Source organism: Scyliorhinus canicula, chromosome 2 (genome assembly GCF_902713615.1).
Source record: "Scyliorhinus canicula chromosome 2, sScyCan1.1, whole genome shotgun sequence".
Lineage (NCBI taxonomy): Eukaryota > Metazoa > Chordata > Chondrichthyes > Carcharhiniformes > Scyliorhinidae > Scyliorhinus > Scyliorhinus canicula.
The window spans coordinates 181,152,254-181,169,956 of NC_052147.1; the positions used below are offsets into that span (position 1 = coordinate 181,152,254).

Sequence of the window (17,703 nt, forward strand, 5' to 3'; positions counted from 1 at the left end):
CTGCCAATCTAACCCCCATGGAAATACCAGGTGATTAACTTTAAAGCCGCTTTCATCATTTCAAATATTTACATAACGCCCATATTGCAAAAACTATTCAATTAGTTTGTTTAGGTTTTCAAATGGATGTCGGTCATACCACAGTAAAGGTTAAAATGGCTGCAGTGTTTCAGGTGCTGAGCATCAGTTAGCACTTGGAGCAATCAAATGAGACGGAGTAAGGGCTTACCCTGCCCACTGGCTTTGTAACTTTAGGAATGGGATGTTAAACAAATTAAAATTGCAGCAATAAATTGAAGACTAGAATGCAAACAGACATTTCAATACTAATGAATGAGGCTAGTTCTGAACCCCTCCTCGATCATACTCGTTGTGGACAGAATTACCAACAGTTTGCAGATTAATGGCTTTAACTATGTTGAAGGACAAACCTGTATTTTGGATTGTAAAGAAACCAGTTTAAAGAATTGAGCCTGTTAACCAGTGTAGCCTGCACAGTACTAGCAGGGCAGAAACATCAACACGTCCTCTTCCTACAAAAGCAAAATATCGCGGATGCTATAAATATGGAATAAAAACGGAAAACGCTGCAAAGTACTCAGCAAATCAAGCAGCATCTATGGAGAGAAACAGTCAACATCTCAGGTCGATGATTGTTCAACAGAACTGAGCAATCATAGAAACATAATAGGTTTTGAGAAAAGGGGGCAGGGGTGGGGGAAAGAAGCACAAAAGGGATCTGTGACAGGATGGAGGGCAGAAGAGATTAAATAACAAAACGTTTCACGGGGGGAAACCAAAAGGGAGTAGGAATGGGTATCCAAGTGAGGCGCAATGGGTGCATAGCAGCCCTCCAAAAGCAAAGTGAAAGAATATAGAAGAAAAAACTGAACCAGTAAATGAAACAAAATGGAGGCAGAGATCATGATCTAAAGTTGTTGAACTCAATATTAAACGGGGGTGTTCCACGAAGCAGTCACACTATTTGTTTTTTTCTTCCATCGAAGTAGAGGAGATTGCATGGTGATTTTTAAAAAATCTAAATTTAGAGTACCCAATGATTTTTTTTTAAATATAAATTTAGAGTACCCAATTATTTTTTTTCCAATTAAGGGGCTGTGGTAGTATGACTAGGGAGATCATATGACCTTAGAACCAAGCTGCCATTGGCCCAGGCAAGTCATGTGCCTCTCTGCCAATTGGCTGTGGCTAGTCATGTGACTCCCCGCCGATTGGCCAAGAGGATGGTAGCTCCGCCTACAAGGCGGGGTATAAAAGCTCGTACCATGCGGCAGTCTGCCTTTCCTTGTATGACCACTGCCGGGCTCACATCTAGCTTATTAAAGCCTAATATTTGGATCCTCTCTACGACTCGTGTCAGATTGATGGTACATCAGGGGCAAATTAGCATGGCCATTCCACCTAACCTGCACATCTTTGGATTGCGGGGGTGAAACCCACACAGCCACGGGGAGAATGTGCAAACTCCAAACAGACAGGAAGATTGCATGGTGAACAGCAAAAACTAAATCGAAGGTAGTACACAGGGACACAGTGGTTACCACTGCTGCCTCATAGCGCGAGGGACCTGTGCTAAATTCCAACCTCAGGTGACTATCTGTGTGGCGTTTGCACGTTCTCCCCTTGTCTGCATGGGTTTCCTCCGGGTGCTCCGGTTTCCTCCCACAGTCCAAAGATATGCAGGTCAGGTGAATTGGCCCTGCAAAATTGCCCCTTAGTGTCCAACGGTTAGGTGGGGTTACAGGAGGTGGGCTTAGGTAGGGTTCTTTTTTGGAGGGTCAGTGCAGACACCAGTCGAATGGCCTCCTTCTGCACTGTAGGGATTCTATGATTTGCCAATCTAGACGGTAACCGATCGTAAACTCAACTATCAGAGCCTCTGACTCATTCTGATTCTGACTTGTTGACATATGTGCTTTGTAATGAGACTTATAGGACTGAAATCAGGATTATTTTGATGAGGGTGGGTGCTGAGCCCAGTTGTAACGGCCCAATGAGATCAGGTGAGAGCAGCGAATCAGAACAGGTCAATTATTGAGCTTTGGGATGTCCCTGGACTGTTTGGTTCACCATCTTGATGAACAGTGAATTCAGTATTTAAAATTGAAATAAATGCAAGTAAACAAACACACTAAGTGAAAAGACAATTTTTTTAAATTAAGAGGGGCTGCTTGATTAAGGAGTACAAATAACAAAACAGCACAGGAACAGGCCCTTCTGCCTTCCAAGCCTGTACCCGTCATGATAGTAGGGCGTCAGGTCACGTGGAAGCGAGATATTCTGAGCGGGGATGTTACGGCTGGTAGGTACCTTGGCTCTCAAACCTTCATAACAACCATGTCGGGGGAATTTTTATACATCACATCAGTGAAAATAGTTTGTGATTTGTAGCTCCTGTGTAATAACTTTAAAAGGAAAGTCTGTCCCTCTAATACAGCCATTGCCAATGTTTATAAACAGGGTTTTATCTGGTAATTAAATGCCCCTTTGATGCTTACAGAAGTATTATGGAAATATTTTGAAAGTACCAAAATTATGAATAGTTTCAAAATACTCCCTTATATACATCATGGAAGAAAATATCTATTTTCTTAAATACCAGCCTCCCCAAACAGGCGCCGGAATGTGGCGACTAGGGGCTTTTCACAGTAACTTCATTTGAAGCCTACTTGTGACAATAAGCGATTTTCATTTCATTTCATTTCAAAACATCCTGTTCTGTCTTGGTAGGCAAGGATCACTTTCCAAAGACAAATTGTGAACCATTTTATCAGAAACTGAAATAAATTTCATCAAATCTAAAAGCAACATCAATTTTATTTTAAACTTTTACTTTCACTGAAATCATATCTGTTCCAGACACCAATTTGCCATATAACCACAAAAAGGCCCACTTTTCCCAGATCTGTACATACGAACATAAATGCTCCAAGAGCAATCTTCTTCTCTGTTTATGTTACAAAATGCATTAGCAGATGTGCAGGGACAGATGGGGTCAAGTACAAAGCAAAAAGAAAATGCCATATTTAGACCTAAGCCTTTCAGGGTTCAAATGAAGAATCGAAGAATTTGTCAATGTTGGAATAGTTTGGCAGATGCTTGCAATATACTAAACAAATTACAACAAAACTAGGAAGACCAGGCTTAATAAAACACAAAAGAATAAAATATTCACATCCTCTTTTTTTTCCCTTTTATCCAAGGTAAACAGCGAGATCCATTCATTGTCCTTTGATTTGAGTCAGCTGAAGTTTGTTTAGCTTTGCTTTACTTACATGTGAGGACTGAGCTCATAGAAATTTCTGTTGCGATATTCTTCAACTTTCTCAGGGGCATAGATGGGCAAGTGTCTGTATGGATTTACAGATATGACTACATTTCCAATATAAGTCTGGAAGAGGAGAGAAACAAAAATCACACAATTAAAATGCAGTGAATTTGTACCTTAGCGGTTCTAAATTATGGGTTTCATGCTGTAAAGCGGGAAACTGTCATGGTTTTTTAAAAATGAATAGTCGACAATCAAGTGCTCTGATGATTGGTAGGACTTAGCTATTCATTTTCACTCTTTTTTTTTTCTGAATTTAGAGTACCCAATTCATTTTTCCAATTAAGGGGCAATTTAGCGTGGCCAGTCCACCTACCCTGCACATCTTTGGGTTGTGGGGGCAAAACCGACTCAAACATGGGGAGAATGTGCAAACTCCACACTGACAGTGACCCAGAGCTGGGATCGACCTGGGACCTCGGCGCCATGAAGCAGCAGTGCTACCCACTGCGTCACTGTGCTGCCCAGATTTGCACTCTTAAATTGTTTGGGGAAGTTCAAGGTAGTGGCAGACCCCAAAAGTGAGCTGGAGAAAAAGAATTCTTCATATTAAAAGTTATCACACAGCAAATAAATCCCCAGAGCCATCAGGATGTGCACCAAAATAGTAGATTTTGATGAAATTGATATATCCTGTAAGAATGAAGGAGCAGCAGCTTGCACATTGTTAGGTCTCTAGCCTCTAGCAAGTTAACATTCACTAAATATTCTCTGTACCTTTGGTTCTCAAGATGTATTTCTTCAATATTGTACTAGAATCTGGAGCTGCATAATGTTGAAGAAATAAAAAGACGCAATAGTATTACAATCCCAGACCAGACCCCAACAGTGGCGAGGATACTGGACTGAAACCCCAATATTTTAGTTTATTTTGTAAGACTGTGCGGAAAGAATGATTCACTCCAGGAAATACTGCATGAAGAAATAGGGATTTGGCATTTTTAAAACAGATCTTTATTAGGAATGCAATATTAAACACTTTAACTTCACACCTGAACAGCTTGCAATTATCCCGTAAACACTATTATTCAATTCCCTATTAAACAACAAAAAACATACAGCTCTCAATCCATATTAAAATCAGCATGGCATAAAGTAATACTTGCTTTACACCACAGATGGCTCTTGTTAGAACTCCTTCAGACTCTGGCTAAATATTTTCAAAAAGTGGGTCCATCTGGCTTGTTTCAGTGTCTTCCTTGTCCTCAGACAATACTGCTCTGCTTTAAATATTATTACTCTTTTTATAACTATCCTACTTTGAGAGAATTGTGGACTCTGTCAGACTTCAATTCTTCTTCAAAGCTTTTGCAAAATATCTTAGCATCCCTTAACTCCACCCAGCAATGGCATCATCTCCCCAAGCTGCAAAACAATTTAACTCTCCAGGCTGAAAGCACATTAACGTCCTAGGGACTTTCCCCTGCCACACCACAGTGCATTAGCCCAGACTGAAAAACACATTCCTCTGGTCAATATCACCTTCTGGCTCCTAAAAGCTGCCCGGCCCTTCAAAACAAAATCCTTTTCAAAAACATGACCACTGCAGTAAAACACACTATAATATCAGGCTTTTAACCCTTAAATTGCCCCAATATTTAAAAGCCAATATTCCTAAAATCCTCCATTCACCACAATAGCCAAAGTTAAGTTACTGTGCACAGATACAATGTTTCAGATTTCACTTTCTTCTCCAATTTATCCCAAATGATCCCCTCTGCTGAAAATCCTGGCCCATGGTGTTTTAAAGTCCATTGGCAGTAGTGGCCCTGCCCTATCTCACTCATTTACTAAATTATATATTTTTCCAGGGCCAAATGATAAGCGTTTGTATTCAAAATATCATTCGGGTTTGGGCATATTTCTGATATGCTTATTCATTAAAACAAAGAGAAAGTTGACAACTTTCTTTAAAGGTAAATGGCAACCTCCATTCAGATTTTTTGGGCGCTGACCTGATGAGCACATAAAAAACACTACAGCGAAGAAGTCTACAAATGACGGACCAACAAAATCTAAGAGGTGGACAAGTCACTGGCAATGGTGGTATTATTCCTTCTCGTTATCTCTCTGTACCAAATATGTAGTGTTTAAGCATTCAGGAATTGGAACATTGCAGCCTTGTATCCAAGGACTACCATTTTGTGTTATGGCCAATTACAATTGCAAAATGGCTGCCTTTGGACACATGCCGGTGGTGGTATGTCCTCCTCAAAATACCAAACTCCACTTCACTACCTTTCAAGCATGCCTTCTCACAAAACTGCAATTCACCTCAAAGCCAAAGTTCAAATGATACCCCATCTGTAGATAATTCAACACAGTTTTCACATGGATTGGCATTCTTCTTAAACCACTCAGGTATTGCGAGGTAAATCGATACTGCATATCCTTGACTTTCCAAATCTTCCATGCCATCCATGCTGAAGAGAGGGTCTGAGATCCACCATGGTCTTTTCACCTCTGATCAGCATTTTGAAAAGATAAAAGGAAGCAATGAAAAGCCAAAATATATCACTTAAGTATTGATTTTTTTTTCCAAATACAATGTCCTTTTTCTTTAACACCTGGTTTATAAAATCATATACACAACAAAATGTTAGTATTTTTTCACATATTTAAGCATCTCATATTGACTTTGTCAACATTAATATATCAACTTACATATTAATATTAATAAGGTTGCATTTTCTGCCACAACATTCCTTTTGGTCACTGCCCTGTTCCCTTTAGATTACTGTTTTCCTGCCAGAGTATTGGAATACTCACTCTGTTCTGCACTCACAACTTCCCTCAACAGCAACCTCAGAAAAGCTGCTCCTAATGCAATAACCTAACATTTTCTGCACCAGCATCATGTGGCTTCTTTTTAGAACTACCAAATTATTCTTCTGGGCAATTTAGTGGTGCGGATCCACACCTACTGAGGGAAGCGTTGAGAACGGCCAAACATATTTCACACCGGAGTAGAGGAATTCTCATCTTGCCCACCTGAGGTTTATTGAAATCCAGGTACGGGTGAAAAAGCAGCTCCTTAAACCTGTCATGTTACTGTGCCCATCACCTCCCACAGCGAGGCAACCTCAAAAGTGAACAATGTCTACTGATAGCCTTAGTGCAACACCACTCAAAGTTTATTCTTAAAAATATCACTGTCTTAATCAGTACAAGATGCATCCTTTTAAAAACTCATTTCAAAAGCATTCTTCAGCAAAACTGCTGAAGTTTCCCAGATATACTGCAGTTACAGCAGCTGCTGATAGCCTTTTTAACAAAAACATATGCTCTTACTGCCAGTTCTACATATGTTTCTATGGTAAGCAGAGGCGGAGGGAAAAACTGTAGAAGTGGTAATTATACAAGTGACTTTGCTACACATGGTGTATGGGATTAATTCTCTGAGGAGGTCTGAAGCATACAAGCTGTTCCCAGGGATGAACATGGAGATAAACATCAATTGCGGCTGGAGGCCCATCAAGCCAGCAAACGACTCTTCAGTCAGCCTGAAACTTGCTGGGTTTCCACTGCAAAGAGTTGTCCACAACCGAGTGTTGTGGGTTGTCACATTCCAAGGTCCAGGAATGCATGCTAAGGTACACAATAAAGTTTGGGGCAGCTGTAGTGAAGGCACAATAGGGATTGGCCACCGTCTGAGGCCTTTCAGCAACAGTACAGTGCGGGACTACAAACTGGATAAAACTCAAAGGTTTTATGGCCGACATGTAATGAATATTGCAAATATTAACTGTTAAATATTAAATTTGAAAACAGAATGAATATCACACAGCATTGGAAGATGTGGATTTTGTTTTGCACCTATGCAATCTCAACTTGGTCATGCAATGTACTTTTCTAAATTTTACTGGCCGGATTCTCTGTTCCTGAGACAAAGTGTTCATGCTGGGGCAGGATTCATCAAGTTCTACGGCAGCAAAAATGGTGCCGCAGCTGGACTGATTCAACGACTGTTAGTGGGCTAGCCCCAGCGCCACGTGGAACACTATCGATGCGATCATGCGTCTTGTCTTGTGCTTTGCAGATGCTGTTGATGATGGGGCAGGCCCTTCCGCTGTCCCCTGATCCCAGCCAGAGCCAGGTATCGACCAGTGACAAGGATGACACCGACAGAAACCCTCAACCCGCATCAAGTCCGGGGATGACACTGACTTGAAATGAATTGAAATGAAATACGCTTATTGTCACAAGTCGGCTTCAAATGAAGTTACTGTGAAAAGCCCCTATCACAGACTTCCCATCACAGCTGTCTCCAACACACTCCACCATCCCAGAGACACTCACTTTGGCTAGACACTTTAGTGAAGAGACTCCTGGGCACTATCGGTGCGCAGCACACATGTGCTTTGGTACAGCAGGTGGAAGTAGAAACTCCCCAGATAGTGGTCGGTCAGAGGAACAGGAAGCAGCCGCTGAGGGCTGACCCCAGAGACTAGCTGCAGTCCAGAAGGGTTTCAGGCTTCTGCAACGGACGATCCCATCGATTGTGGAGATGCAGTCGCAGAGGCAGGGACTACATGAGGGGTTGTTGGCGAGCATCCAGCACCTGCAGGTACAGTTGGAGCAGTCCAGCTGTGTGCAGGAGCAGGAGGTGGTGCATCTGTCTGTGGCTTCTGGAAAGGCGTCATCAGCTACGACCGTAGTGGACAAGCCCTGTCACCCAGGAGCCAACCCCACCAGCCACATTGCCCTAGTATCAGGTGCTGATCTGCATGATACACAGCTAACGGTCACACACCAGCTGCATGTTCATCGAGTGGAACCCCTTTCAGTTTGTGACAATCAGCCTGGCATCTGCAGGTGCTCGTAGGACAACATACATCCCTTCGATCACCACCTGGACCCGGGACACCTTGGCGATGGTGGTGAACTCCGCCGCCAGCCATCCTGGTGGGCTCAGTCCACATTGAATTGGATGTATTATGCCAACTGGGCATATAGGGCCTCCGTGACAATGCGGATGCACCTTTGCACCGAGCTCCGAGAGATCCCGGACAAGTCCCCACTCGGCGCCTGGAAGGACCCTGTGGTATAGAAGGTCAGAAAGATTGTCACCTTGACGGCAACAGGGAGCGGTTGTCCTCCCCCATTTCCCCGCAGGGCCAAGTGCACCATCACCTGGCAGATATGTCGCACTGTCCCCCTGCTCAGCTGGAGTCTTCGACGGCATGCCCGGTCCAGCAGGTCCCCCAATTACAGGCGGTGTCGGTACACACAAAGCCTTATGCTGTACCCCCTTCCCACCCCCTTCTCAGCCTGTTGGTTGGCCGACTCTCCAAGCTCAGCGGCTGCCTCCTGTTCCTCTGCGACAGGCTCCACTGCTACATGGTCCTCCTCCTCAAGCAGCTCCAGCTCGTACAACCGCAGTGCATCCCGAGGGCTGCGGCGACTGGCAAGAAGGCCACCATTGCTGGTTGTATTCCAAAGTACACTGTCTGCAGGGGATGAAAGGCTGACATATTATCATGGTGGTACCCTCGTGCCCAACCAGGTTTAACAGGCTAAACATTGGTCCTGGATAGCACTGCGGACCCTGACCCATATCCTCCCCCTCCCCCACAGTGCCTGGCACCGTGGGGACCTCTGGCCCTGGTGCCCATCCCTGCTGCCAGGAGTACCGTTGGCTGCCACTGCCCTTGCAGGCGGTACGCTCCACAGCCCCTATCTGGCACACCACTGTAGGGGCTGCTGTGGGCTTTTGTGGGCCACGTGATGCCCCGTCGGCAGCCAGTTGGGTGATATGGTGGTGGGTGGAATGGGGGTATTGAGGTGGGGGCATGCATACAGTTGGGGGCATGCATACAGTTGGTGGCATTCTGTAGATCCAGGGCCAAGGTGGGTGGTCAGTGGAGTGTGCAACAAGATGGCTTCCTTCCAGGCTGCGGAAATGGTGGTCCGTGCCCGGACACCACCCTAGTCGTGTGGGAGTTGCTGTGACCCATCCCCCTGTCATTGTTCTCTCTCTCTCTCTCTCTCCCCCCCCCCCCCCTCCCATTGCGCCTCTCCGTGCCCTACCTCTTCTCTCTCCTTCATCAGCCGCAGCGCCCCTTTCCCAATTTTAAAAGGCACAAGTAAACCTCATCATCGGGAATTCTCCCCCAGTGGAGGCGGAGCATTATGGAGGCCCCGGAGAATACCAGGTCAGGCCCACTTATGATATGCAAATGGCGTTTACAGTATGTGCAGAGTGGAATGCACTGACGTTGCTGTTCAGACAGCAGAGAATTGTGGTTTGGCGTGAACCCCCGCACACCATGATTGCAGCGTCCAAACCGATTCTCCAACAATCACCTTTTCCAATTTCGGCACAGGCCGATTGAAAATCCCGCCCTATATGTTCGTTAAAAATAAAGTTGGAATATGAAAGTTCTACTTGTTTCAGGTTCAGGGATGACAATCTATTGAGGTCACCAATGAGAACAGTGATTCCATGTAAAAGAGCTGGAGTAAACCACTTTGTTACTATTGATGTAGTCTGTAGCGAGATTCCCTTACTGCTGACCAAGCTTCCCATGGAGAACTCAAACAAAATTAGGCACAGAACATGGTGATGCGATGTTTTTCAGAAAGTCAGTGGATCTGCATTTGACCCAATCAGGCCATTATTGTGTCCCCTCAACAAAACCTGACATTTGTAATCAAATTGTTGAAGTGTTAATGGCATCAGGTGGTAAGAATGAGAGCGAGAAAAAACAAATAATCTTAAAAATCACATTACAAATCTTACTGAAGGAATTGGGTACAGTTGATAAGCACAGAAGAGAAATCAGAGAAATTAGTGCAAAATATGACATATGCAAAAATCGGAGGGCACCATCATGTCCCATTGTAAATTTCCCATTGGCACAAGACTTTATATTCATGGTGACTACTAAAGATTTGGGACAAAGACAAACATGTTCATTTTACATTTTATAGTTATGACAACCAGATTCAGTCTTTCTACAGAAGTGCATGAGAAGATAAAGTCATGGAGAATGGATATGGACTGAACTTGGGGCACCGGCTAAATTTCGGACCAACAATTGCAGGGGTAGGGGGAGATACTTTGTTAGTGATAGATGTAGAGACATATGTGAAAATATGAAAATTGTGTTCATGAATACTGCAGCTGAAAATCCTGTCAGCAATGGATTATTTGAAAGAAATCACACAATGATCGATGAGCTCTTCCAATCAACCAAACTGCAAGTTGAGAACCGTGCTAGAACAGGCGATCCATTCAAATAATTTGCTTCAGATTGCTGGAGGGTGGGGTTGCTTAACGGTATAGCTGCAATTCTGAATGTGCAACTTCAGTAAATCTTTAGTGAAAGAATGTTAAGTGAATCAGATTTTCCCATTATAACCAATGTAAAAACTGTAGGAAGGTTCTTTAGGACCTTTCCTCGCAAAGGAAAACACAAATGTAAGTTGAAATGCCATAAATTACTGAATTCCTATGTTTGTAAATGAAATAACTTATAAAATAAAAATCTTTAAAATATAAAAGAAATAGGCAAACACTTTCTACTTGTCACACTCACATTGCCTCTCCTGCTCGCTAATCCTTCCGTTATCAACCTCTCCCCTTCCCAGAATATCATGCTCCCCGACCCGCCTAATAACTAGCCATCCTTCCTGGTTGCTGGTTGACCCTCCCGCTCCCCACTTCTTTCTCCTGAACCCATGCTATAAGCGAGGACCCAGAGGATGAGCAGCGAGGGTCAGGAAGAGTAGTTTTACGTTACAGGGTCGCAAAGGTCAGCAGAAAGAGGGAGAGTCTGGAAGAGTTGGCTAGCAAGAGTTGGCTAGCAAGAGGGTCAGCATCCAGGAAGGTGGCCAGCAATCGGGAGGGTCGGAGAGGAGTGACAACTCAAAAATGGCACCGATCGAGTCTTGCAATCCAATATCATACCTGCCGTGAAACAACTTTAAAACAAAACTCCCAACGTTGCATGATGTTAAGCTTCTTTTGTTGGAGCTGCAGTCATGCATGCAAGTGGAAAGTATTCCATCACATTCCTGACTTCTGCCTTGCAGATGATGGACAGGTTTTGACAGATCTGCAAGGGAGTTACAGGCGAACACATTTCCAGCTCGGCCCTGCTCTTGTAGTGAGATTACAGAAGTAGCTGGTCCATTTAAGTTTCTGGTCCATAGTATGTCACCAGGATATTGATGGTGGAGGAACTCAGTGATGGTAGTTCCATTGAATGTCAAGGGCAGATAGTTAGATTCTCTCTTCTCAAAGATGATCATTGCCTGGCACTTTTGTGGCATGCATATTACTTGCCACTTATCAGCTCAAGCTGGAATGTTGTCCAGGTGTTGCTGCATGCATGAATGGACTATTTGAGCATCATAAAATGGTACGAATGGTACAAAGAATACACTAATTAATGATCATTGCTACTTCTAATTGTATGATGTATGATGGAGAGAAGATCATTGATGAAGCAGCAGAAGATAGTTGGACCTAGGACCTACCAGGAGAAACTCCTGCACCAATGCCCCAGGGCAGAGATGATTGGCCTCCAACAACCACAACCATCTTCCTTTGTGCTATGTATCTCTCCAACCAGATGCCTCCTTGAACTGCTGCAGATGATGCGGTATTGGTACGTCCACAGTGTTATGAGGGACGATGCAGGATTTTACCCCAGCAACAATGAAGGATGGTATGTGACTTGGAGGGGAACTTGCAGGTGGTGATGGGCATACTTAAACATCATGCGGCATTTGTCCTTCTAAGTGGTACAGGTTTGGACTTTGACGGGTGCTGTCAAAAAACATAGTTTATGCTGAAGCTGTACTTTGATGAGGCTGTATGTGAATGAAGAACTCTACTCAATTTTGGTATCATCACTACAGGAGGGATGTCGAATTATTTGTAGAGTGTCAGGGGTGCACCTGGGTGAAGAATGTTTACGGGTGTGCTTTTTGTGCTCTGGCACAGCCTTTAAAAATGGCACCCTGATCATCAAAACGCAGAGTTGATGGCTGGTCAGGCAAATCAGAGGCCCCGCCTGCCAGCAATATGCCATGGAGCCATAGCCTGCTTTCTTTTTCCATCAGTCGAGCACTACAGGACGTAAAAAGATGCCATTGCCGCCAGCAGGATTAATGCCATTTTTCCCACCCAACGTTGGACTTTGCCGATGTTGGAGAAAATCTTTTCTCTCTCTACAGATGGTGCTGAACTGATGAGAATTTCCAACATTTTCTGATTGAATTTCAGATTCCCAGCACCTGCAGTAATTTGCTTTTGTGTTGCTGTAAATTCAGAGTCAGCCAGCAGAAGGTTAAGGTTTCTGTTGCTCTGTGGTGATGAGTTTTAAATACTTTGCATCTTTGTTTTACATGTCAAAATAAATGAGTGTTAAAATAAATCAGGAGATTATTATATCCAAATATTTGATTACTCAAAACAGACTTAAATAAAACCATAGACTTTGATGTTTTCGCCTGACTTTCTCTAGGAAGTAACTTAACCTTTCCAGATTGAGAAAAGTTGGGGCTGTATTGCAACTATATAAAGTCTGGACTCCAGCGATATTTTTGTTCTCTGGCCTCACTTATAATGAAAACAAGCAACAGATTCACGTTAGAATTTGACCCTTCTGCTCAAGAAAGCTATGTATGTACCAAACCAGTGTTCACGCAGTCAAATCCATCTTCCATATACTGGAAGCAGATCAAAAGTCCAGGTAAGACATACTCTCAGAATGGGAGTTAAAATGGACAACACAGAAGCAGCATTAGTACCCCCACAGTATTCCTGACGCACAGCAAACCAGCAACCGTGCGGCAGCACGGTAGCATAGTGGTTAGCACTGTGGCTTCACAGCGCCAGGGTCCCAGGTTCGATTCCCTGCTGGGTCACGGAGTCTGCACATTCTCGCCGTGACTGCGTGGGTTTCCTCCGGGTGCTCCGGTTTCCTCCCACAGTCCAAAGACCAGCAGGTTAGGTAGATTGGCCATTCTACATTGTCCTCATGTCCAAAAAGGTTAGGAGGGGTTATTGCGTTACGGGGATAAGGTGGAAGTGAGGGCTTAAGTGGGTTGGTGCAGACTCGATGGGCCAAATGGCCTCCTTCTGCACTGTATGTTCTACATATCAAATTCAATCTCTTTCATGGCTACACAGTCCAACCCCCGCTTACTTCATTGCTCCCATCGTCAGTACATTATCATAATGTTTTCAGATGAATTTTGGTCCACCTGCTGGGAAGTATTAAAATGTCACAATCTTTGCCATGTGATTTCCCCAAAAGTGTTCACAGGCTTTCAGGCAAGCTTGCACAAAGGGAAAGAAAAATCAAAGTCCATTTCGCCCCAGGCTATTCTTACAAGCCTCTGCTACTTCCATCATGATAGGACTGAAAACTACCATCGCATAAATTTTATACAAATGGAATGTGAAAAAAGACGACTTCTTAAGAAAAGGTGTGTCTCAATGTTGCCACCACTATAACTGCTATTCTGTGGATTAATTCAGTAAGGAAGAACAAATTTGTACTTGTGCGATGTTTTGAGTATCTACTGGATGTTTCACCCTTATTTTCTTTTTTTGGTATTATGATCAAATAAGACTTCCTGTTGATAGCACAACATAGCTCTGTCCCCAAAACATCATACATAGTAAGTTTCAATACAATCATGGCTTCATAGATCAAAACAATTGAAGCAAGGGGCAGCACGGTGGCTCAGTGGTTAGCACTGCTGCCTCACGGGCCGAGGTCTCACGTTCCATCCCAGCTCTGGGTCACTATCGTGTGGAGTTTGCACATTCTCCCCGTGTTTGCATGGGTTTCATCCCCACAACCCAAAGATGTGCAAGGTAGGTGGATTGGCTACGCTAAATTGCCCCTTAATAAAAAAAACAATTGAAGCATTCTACAGACCAACTGAAATTCCTATTACTTACAAATTAAATGGGAAAATATATTTGCAAAACATGTCAAAGACCCTGTGCATCAATGTAAGTAAAGTAGTTGTCATAGTCCCAGTTGACCGTGGGCTGTTTTCCTCCTTTAGCAGGAAGAGCTGGCTGGTGGTGATTTAACCGGAGGATCATCACAGCTCAGGCGAGGGGCAAGGTTGAGAAGGCAGGGCCTTCCTGAATAACCTCAGCCAGAACAGGAATTAAATCTGCACTGTTGGTTTTGCTCTGCATCACAAACCAGCTGTCCAGCCAACTGAACCAAACTCTCAGAATTATAACTATGTTATTTCCGAACTGTAAAACCGGTTGCAAGATCATCTCTTTCATTTAGACAGTGGGATTGGCCCCACCATTTTGGGCAATCTTAATGCTGACTCAAGTTGTTCTAGTGGGGGAATTTTATTCTATTTGTGGTATATCCGGAAGGTCACAGGACCCTTACGATGTCCTGTTGACAAACCCACCACAATGAAAACAAACACTAATTTTGGTAGTATATTGCCAATGGAAAGAGCATATATTGATTGAAAAGGAAGATTCAGAGGGAATTCAGGACTCAACTCAGTAATGCAAGTAATTTGGCATTTTGGAATTATTTGCAATAGCTGTCAGAGCTTGCATGAATAAGAAAGAGCATTTACATAGATACATAGAAGATAGGAGCAGGAGGAGGCCTTTTGGCCCTTCGAGCCTGCTCCCCCATTCATCACGATCATGACTGATCATCCAACTCAATAGCCTAATCCTGCTTTCTCCCCATAGCCTTTGATCCCATTCTCTCAAGTGCTATATCTAGCCATCTCTTGAAGATATTCTATGTTTTAGCATCAACTACTTCCTGTGGTAATGAATTCCACAGGCTCACCACTCCTTATGTCTCCTTATATCTGTCCGAAATAGTTTACCCTGATCCTCAGACTGTGACCTCTGGTTTTGGACACACCCATCATTGGTAACATCTTCCCTGCATCTACCCTGTCTAGTCCTGTTAAAATTTTATAAGTCTCTGTGAGATCCCCTCTCATTCTTCTGAACTCCAGTGAGAACAATCCCAACCTAGTCAATCTCTTCTCATATGACAGTCTCGCCATCCCTGGAATCAGTCTGGTAAACCTTCGCTGCACTCCCTCGAGAGCAAGAACATCCTTCCTCAGAGAAGGAGACCAAAACTGCACACAATACTCCAGGTATGGCCTCACCAAGGCCCTGTATAATTGCAGCAACACAGCCCTGCTTCCATACTCGAAACCTCTCGCAATGAGGGCCAATTTACTATTAGCCTTCTTTACCGCCTGCTGCACTAAGGTTGGGGGGGGGTTGCTGGGTTACAGGTATAGGGTGGATACGTGGGTTTGAGTGGGGTGATCATTGCTCGGCACAACATCGAGGGCCGAAGGGCCTGTTCTGTGCTGTACTGTTCTATCTATCTATCTACCTGCATGCTTACCTTCAGCGACTGGTGCACAAGGACACCCAGGTCCCACTGCACACTCCCCTCTCCCAATTTACAACTGTTCAGGTGGTAATCTGCCTTCCTGTTTTTCTTCTAAAGTGAATAACAACACTTATCCAAATTATACTGCATCTGCCATTGATTTTCCCACTCACCCAACCTGTCCAGATCATGCTGCAGGATCCCTGCATCTTCGTCACAGTTCACCTCCCACCCAACTTGGTATACTCTGCAAACTTTGAGATGTTACATTTTGTTCCCTCATCCAAGTCACTGATGTATATTGTGAATAGCTGAGGTCCCAGCACTGATCCCTGTGGTACCCCACTAGTTACTGCCTGCCAATTTGAAAAGGAGCCATTAATCCCTACTCTTTGTTTCCTCTCTGCCAACCAGTTTTCTATCCGCCTCAATACATTTCCCCCAATCCCATGTGCTTTAATTTTGCACAATAATCTCTTATTCGGAACTTTGTCAAACGCCTTCTGAAAGTCCAAATATACCACATCGACTGGCTCCCTCGTCAATTATACTGGTTACATCTTCAAAGAATTCCAACAGATTTGTCAAGCATAATTTTCCCTTCATAAATCCATGCTGACTCTGACTGATCCTGCCACTGCTTTCTAAATGTTCCGCTATAAAGTCCTGCTTTCTCTGTACCTCTCTTTTTGAATATTGGAATGACGTGAGCTACCCTCCAATTTGCAGCGACAGTTCCAGGGTCTATAGAACCCTGGAAGATGACCACCAATGCATCCACTATTTCCAGAGCCACCTCCTTAAGCACTCTGGGATGCAGATTCTCAGGCCCTGGGGATTTATCCACCTTAATACCATCAATTTTCCAAGCACCATTTCTCTACTAATGTTGATCTCCCTCAGTTCTTCCCTCTGACTAAACCTTTCTTTCTCCAACATTTCTGGTATCTGATTTGTGTCCTCTTTTGTGAAGAAGAACCAAAGTATGTATTCAATTGCTCAGCCATTTCTTTATCCCTTATTATGCATTCCCCTGTTTCTGTCTGTAGGGGGCCTACATTTCTCTTTACCAATCTCTTTCTCTTCGCATATCTATAGAAACTCTGAGTGACAGTCTTTACGTTCCCTGCAAGCTTCCTTTCATACTGTACCTTACGCTTCTTAATCAATCCCTACTATTTTTCTTGGCCAATCTGCGTCTTCTTTGGATCAGATACTATTTCTAATTTCCTTTATAAGCCATGGATTAGCCCTCTTACCTCCTTTGCTTTTGTGCCAGACGGGAATGAACAGTTGCTGTAGTTCCCCATTGCATTCCTTGAATGCTTGCCATTGCCTATCCACTGCCATTCCTTTAAGTAACTCTCCCTAATCTATCAAGGCCAACTCACGCCTCATATTTTCGTAGTTCCATTTATTAAGATTCAGCACCCTAGCCTCTGTATCAACTACTACACTCTCCATCTTGATAAAAAAATTCCATCATGTTACGGTGTCTCATCCCCAAGGGGTCTCGTACAGCCAGATTGGCAATGATTCCCTTCTCATTACACAGTACCCTGTGTAAGATGGCCTGCTCTCTAGTTGTTTCCTCCACATAGTTGGTCAAGAAAACCATCCCGTATACACTCCAGGAATCCCTCCTCTACGGCATTGTGGCTAACTTAATTTGCCCGATCTATATGAAGATTAAAATCACCCATGATCACTGATATTCCATTATTACATGCATCTCTAATTTCGTGTTTAATGCCATTCCCAACCTCAGCACTGCTGTTAGGGGGTCTATATATGACACCCACTAATGTTTTTTGCCCCTTGGTATTTCTCAACTCTACCCATATACAGGTTCCACATTGTCAGAGCTAATATCCTTTCTCACTACTGTGTTCATTTCCTCTTTAACCAGCAGTGCCATGGCACCACATTTTCATTTATGCCTGTCCTTCCTGAATACTGAAAACCCTGGGACATTCA

General features: G+C 43.7%; 1 protein-coding gene across 4 annotated transcripts in view; it reads right to left on the bottom strand.

Moving 5' to 3' along the window:
- The window catches only part of myo1b (myosin IB), a 336,645-nt gene that overhangs the window by 289,083 nt on the left and 29,859 nt on the right, over positions 1-17,703 (bottom strand). For all 4 annotated transcript variants that reach the window (XM_038789125.1, XM_038789124.1, XM_038789122.1 and 1 more), the window contains exon 3: positions 3,297-3,412. In XM_038789125.1, coding sequence (XP_038645053.1) covers positions 3,297-3,412 — 116 coding nt within the window. The remainder of the gene's footprint in view (positions 1-3,296; positions 3,413-17,703) is intronic.